The 6,340-nt window shown below is 36.8% G+C and overlaps 1 protein-coding gene across 1 annotated transcript; it reads left to right on the plus strand.

Moving 5' to 3' along the window:
- The first annotated feature begins 2,814 nt into the window (after positions 1–2,814).
- Positions 2,815–6,318, plus strand: tnfrsf9a (tumor necrosis factor receptor superfamily, member 9a). The gene is made up of 7 exons (XM_074643599.1): positions 2,815–3,237; positions 4,151–4,270; positions 4,378–4,515; positions 4,596–4,668; positions 4,758–4,861; positions 4,953–5,138; positions 5,245–6,318. The coding sequence occupies exons 1-7, from the start codon at positions 3,102–3,104 to the stop codon at positions 5,364–5,366; spliced, it is 879 nt and encodes a 292-aa protein (XP_074499700.1). The 5' UTR covers positions 2,815–3,101; the 3' UTR covers positions 5,367–6,318.
- Positions 6,319–6,340: the final 22 nt, after the last annotated feature.

The raw sequence follows: 6,340 nt of genomic DNA on the forward strand, positions 1-6,340 counted from the left end.
GTATTGCATGTCGAAAAAAAGTAATAAAAAAGTCATAGTATGTCGAAATAAAAGTGATAGTATAGTATGTCAAGAAAAGTGAAAAAAAGTCATAGTATAATATGGGGGAAAAAGTGAAAGTGTCGAAAAAATGTATAAAAAAAGACATAGTATAGTATGTCGAAAAAAGTCATGGTATAGTATGTCGAAAAAAGTGATAAAAAGTCATAGTATAGTATGTCATAAAAAGCGAAAAGTCATAGTATTGCATGTCAAAAAAAGTTATAAAAAAGTCATAGTATAGGATGTCAAAAAATTTCATCGTATAGTATGTCGAAAAAAGTGCTAAAAAAGCATACTATAGTATCTCAAAAAATTTGAAAGTCATAGTATTGTATGTCAAAAAAAGTGAAAAAAAGTCATAGTATAGTATGACGAGAAAAGTGAAAAAAAGTCAGTGTAGTATGTCGAAAAAGTAATAAAAAAGTCATACTTAAGTATGTCCAAAAAATATAAAAGTCATCGTATGTCAAAAAAAGTGATAGTACAGTATGTCGAGAAAAGTGAAATAAAGTCATAGAATAGTGTGTCGATAAGTGATAAATAAATCATAGTATAGTATGTCAAAAAAAGTCATAGGATAGTACGTTCAAAAAAGTGATTAAAACGTCATAGTATAGTATGTCAAAATAATTGTAAAAATTCACAGTATAGTATGTTGAAGAAAGTGATAAAAAAGTCTGACTGGTGGTATTACTATACCATAAAAAAACATCATGAAATTTATATCATAAAAAAGTCATAGTATAGCATGCCATAAAATGTCACACTATAGGATGTCATAACAAATATATAGTACAGTATACTATAAAAAATGCATAACATAAAAGAAAAATTAGTGCACCGCAGTAGCTCACCTGGTAGAGCAGTCGCCCAATGTACTAATACTACTTTCACACCAATGACCAGGGTTGGACCAGGGTTAACCTACCCTGGTCCAACCCTCCTTTTGTCAATTCAAACCAAGCCAGTCAACCTGGGTTGAACCCTGGTCATGGACAATTCAGATACGACCTGGGTCAGACCTTGTAGCAATGCATACAAATTAGCTCAGGTGTTAGAAATGTGCGGGGGGGTTACACCTCTGGAGGATTATAGAGAGAGGGGATGATAGTGGCATCTTCAATGTGTGCAAAAACATTAAATGTCACAGAACGATGAATGTTTTTGGGATACAGTGTCAATTTAGAACACAGCATTTTTAGCTTTATAAAATGTTGAATTATGTTGTGTGTATGGAGCTGTATCGTATGCAAACACATACAGACAACAAACTGTACAGATTTACAGCATCTATTCATCAATATGAACCTTTTTTCCTCTGTCTATCTACAGCACCCATTTATCATATATTAGACTACATTGTGTTATCTAATATGATCATATAGGCTACATTTACAAACGGATTAGACACTTCTGAAGACTGAAATGTATATTTCACTCACTCCACCATCCCAGCAAAGATTGGCTTCATATAGTAGACCTATTAAAGTTGTTCAGCTGGACATGTGGCAACTGTTGGATGATATAAGAGCTTGTCCAAACATAATAAAATGAGTTTATATTTTATTTAGTTCGCTAATAGCTTGATAATGTAATGTAATGTAACTCGCAAAGGCGAGCCGATCAACGCGGGTTAACTTTTCATACACGCAACCAACCCTGGTTCAACCCTGGTTGAGTCCTCAGTGTGAAAGGAGTATAAGACTGACTCCTTACTGCAGCGTTCCAAATCAGACCAGTGGCCCTTTGCTGCATGTTATCACCTCTCTCTCTCTCCCCCTTTCACAACTATCTCTCTCACCATCAATAAAAAAAAGAAGCCCAAAAAATGATCTTAAAAAAAAGAAAAGAAAAATCATAGTACACTATGTCATAAACTAGAATTACTGCCTTGCGGTTGTATTCCTCCGCCAAACAATCAAGTTGAAGTTTACATCCATGTCTGTCCAATATGCTATCACTTTATAATTTTATCTTTTTAGACATTTGTGTAAAATTGCCATAATTGTCATATGCATTCTTGAGTTATGGCCAAAAATATGTCACAGTGACCTTGACCTTTGACCACGAAAATCGAATCTGTTCTTCCTCGAGTTGACTCAAATCCGGAAGAAGAAAAATCCCTCTAGGAATTCCTGAGATATTACGTTTACGAGAACGAGACAGATAATTGAGATGTGTTAGTCATCATTTAAATGAACAAAGTACAACTGATTTGAGAGCAGCAATATGAGCCAAGCAAGGAAGGCAGTGATCCGCATACAAAAACATGTCAGGCAGCCTATTCAGGCACCGCCGGAGGCAGAAAGGCGTAGCACTGAAAGCAGTGATGTAGAGGAAAACAATTTTGCATTGCAACCTGATCTGTTGATACGTTTTTTTTCTTTTTCTTTTTTTTTACCACTTACATAACTCTTGCATCTTGATACATTTCTAGTCTTGCTGTATATTGATTTTCACCAAGGGAAATAAGCTCAAGCTATCTTTATAAAATGATCAAAATGAAACATAGTTTGAAATTTGTAGGGGTTAAAGTTTTGACCAGACTGAGTTGAAGTATTTTTAAAAAGGGGAAATTACTTAATAGTTACAATATGAGCCAATATATATATAAAAAAAACTTAATAAAAATATAGAAGCAATAAGTAATTTTTAAAGGTTAAAGTTTAGACTATGAGTCATAGTATTTTTTTCATTCATGAGTCATCCACACTTTTACACACTTTAGACACACCCCCTGGGTATGACTAGCATGCTCAGCTGGCCGTGGGTTCATTTGTGTTTTGAGTGCACTGAGGTCACAGCACAGTCATTTTTCCAACCCATGACATTACAGCAGAGTGGCTTTAAATTAAGAAAAGTACATTTCAATTAAGAAAAGTACATTTCCATGTATTTTAGATTAAAGTTACAGACTTAAAGAAACAAAACAAATTAAGTGCCTTTTAAAAAAAAAAAAACTAGGTACCTGGGATATATTTCTTGGATTGGATTACCTCACGTCTTCCCTGAGGTGGCTGTGTCATCCTTACCCACAGGACTGGAAAGCTGACAACAGGATGGCTGGGATCTTATTGGCGATGGTTCTCTCTCTGCTCATGCAGGGCTATTTGTGCAATGTTGGAGAGACTGACAGAGGCTGCATGAAATGGACATCAAAAGGAGACAATGTTTGCTGTGAAGCCTGTCATCCTGGTAAGTAATAAAGGAAGTAATGAGTATTACAACTCTATGATTTTGAATTGATGAAACGTGCCATTACTTCAGAACAGCAATTTTGGCTTTACAGGTCAATATACTGTATGTATCATTCATATCCTGAGGTTGATAGTGTTATTATGGGCTGATAAAGTTTTAGAAGTATCAAAATAAAAAAATATATATTTATGAAGATAAGGAGAAATGCCCTTTTTCCACATAAACTCATTTTGTTATACAAATATGTTAATTAATCCTTTCCCAGACCTCAAGAGGTCAAGTTATTCCATGTAGTATCTAATAAAAGCAAAAAGCCGTATGAGTTGTATGTGATGTTGTCTGTGGATGTAAAAAAAAAAAATGATATTCCAGACTTCTTCCGTGGTGGTTGCTCGTTGTAACCAAATATAGTTTCAGTGGTTTTACAGCTAATACCACAACAAAGAGAAATAGTGTAGATGGTGCAACTGATAAATCAAATAATTTGGAGCGGTAATACAGTATATACTTAATATCTCATCGCAATTCCCAAACAGTATAGTTTTGGTAACTGTAGGTTGCTGGAGCTGTTTTCCCCAAACTTTTCTGTTTTTAACAGTAAGTTTTTTTTTACAAGATTTTTATCTCTGCTTTACAACTTTTAAAGCTTTGAGGGGTAAAGTCATATTACCTTGTGTATGAAAACCTTTTACATTATTGAAATCTCACTGACACTGATGTCAGCTAATTAAGTTTACAGCATATCTTTTGGTAACTGTTTTTATGTGTGTCTCTTGTATATGTGTATAACATAATATAAATGTTCTATGTGTGTAATGTACCGTGAAAGGGATACAACTTACATTTCATTGTGCAACCCTGTGTTGTAAAATGGCAAATAAATTAATCTTGAATCCTGTTTGTATTGTAGGACACCGTGTGGTTACAGAATGTGGCCCAAACCCGAAAGAACTTTGTACTCCTTGTAAGGATGGTCAATTTTTAGAGGACCCTGAAAGCAAGAGGTGTTTCCCGTGTACACAGTGTGTAGGTATGTAAGCCGATCCTAAAACTGCAACTTCAGTAGTGTACTACAAGCTGAAATGTTTTAAAATACAAGATTTTTACAACTCCCTTTCCATATCTTTGTATGTGCAGGTGCTCAAGTGTATGTGAAACGGTGCACAACCTCAACTGACACACAGTGTGGCTGTAAAGAAGGATTCACCTGTGGTGATGACCGCTGCACCTTCTGCGTTAAAAAGTGTGACAAAGGTCAAGAACCCGCAGAGAAACGTAAGTAAAAATGAGCTTTTGCACATACACATTGGATTTACATGTGACTGGCAAGTCAACTGAATGATTTGTCTGCACAGGTTCATGCAGGACGTGTCCAGATGGACGCTTCAATGACCAGATTCACCAGATGTGTAAACCCTGGAGTACCAAGTGAGATATTACCCTGCTCTAAAGACAGCATCTGCCACTGTAGCCATGTTTTGTTGTTGTACTGACAACTGATGTTATCTTTCTCAAAGGTGTCCCAATCCAGCTCAACATATTGTGGACAATGGAGATGCATTTACTGACATTAAGTGTGCTAATACCTCACCTGCCCCAGTGACCAAGCCAGAGAAACCTGGTAGGACTTGATTCTATTCCTAGAGTGTACTTGCGCATTAATTCTTGTTTCTATTTAAAGCCAGCAATAATTTCTTGCTGTTTTGTGTCAGATCCCACAGAGCAGGCATCGCCATTCGCCTTATTTGCGGCCATCAGTATAGTAGTGCTGATGGCCTTTGGCATCGGCATCATCATCATCATCATCATCACCAAGAAAGTCTCCCAGAAAAGAAAGGACGAAGAAGAAGAAGGACAAAAGCCAACCACAAAGACACCGATAATCAGACCCCCTACAGGTAATGGCTACCGTATACTACACGCATGATATTAAACAGGATGTTTATCAAGCCAATCACAAATACAGTGAAAAAGTATTTGATTTGTAATGTTTCTCTTCTTTAGATGAAGATGATCCAAGGACTTTAATAGCAATTGAATGCAGCTTCCACGAGGCCCAGCAAGAGCAGGGCAGCAGCTCAGAGTCGCTTGACTCCAAGGACTCCTCAGACCAGCTCATTGCATGAATGGAACCGGGATCAGATCGCCAAACTGAAGGTTGTGTTTTTGCTGAATTTGGTGAAAGGAAACAGGATATCCTCAAAAGAACGGGGCCCTTCTTTGTAATACTGAGCCACAGGTTTGAAGGGGCCGTCTCGTTTACCCAGCTGCCTTTTATTTATTTTCCTTTTACCAGAATAACCGAAGCTACTGTGAACATTTGAAGGTCAGGTTATCGCTCTACCATGACACCAGGATACAAGTACAGTGATCTTTTGATAATACAATAAATATATACTCAGGGGAGGAAGGGGAATTCTGGGAGGGGAAAAAACAAAGTGGACTTACAAGTCATCTATTCATCATGTTAACTGTAGCAGACAATGAGGGTGTGTTTTTCCCTTTCAGTTACATTTGAAAGATAACATAGTCGTAAAATAGCTGTGAAAGGTTTTGAATAATGGGAATGAGTTTGGCAGCTGATAATGGTAAAACAGCATACCTTATAAAGTCACTGGACCAGTGGATTATGAAGTATAATACTGTAGCATTTCAATGAGTGTGCGTGAGTTTCGCTACTCTGGTATTTGCATGTGTGAGCGGTAAAGCTGCTGAGTGTTGCTCTGTGTGAATGTACAGTGTAGGTGGGTGTAAAAGTCTGACAGCAGACAGGTTTTAGTCACGCCTGAGGCTTAACAAACATGTGCCTCCTAAAATAGGTGTTTTGTTTGAGTTAGGCTCCAGTAGCCAACCTAGTTACCTACAGTTTACTGCTGAATTTGTAAATTATCTAACCCCGGTTATGCTGCAGCAGCCAAGCTAGAAGAAGGCCACGTCTATCAGGGTTTTCTGTGGTGAAACATTTATGATATATCAGGGGATAGTTTGTTGCTTTTTGTCTGTTTTTGGTTTATTACCGCGCGGTAATAAACCAAAAACAGACAAAAAGCAACAACGTATTTAAATATGTCTATAGAACACAGAAGATGATAGCTTTAGC

Source organism: Sebastes fasciatus, chromosome 8 (genome assembly GCF_043250625.1).
Source record: "Sebastes fasciatus isolate fSebFas1 chromosome 8, fSebFas1.pri, whole genome shotgun sequence".
Lineage (NCBI taxonomy): Eukaryota > Metazoa > Chordata > Actinopteri > Perciformes > Sebastidae > Sebastes > Sebastes fasciatus.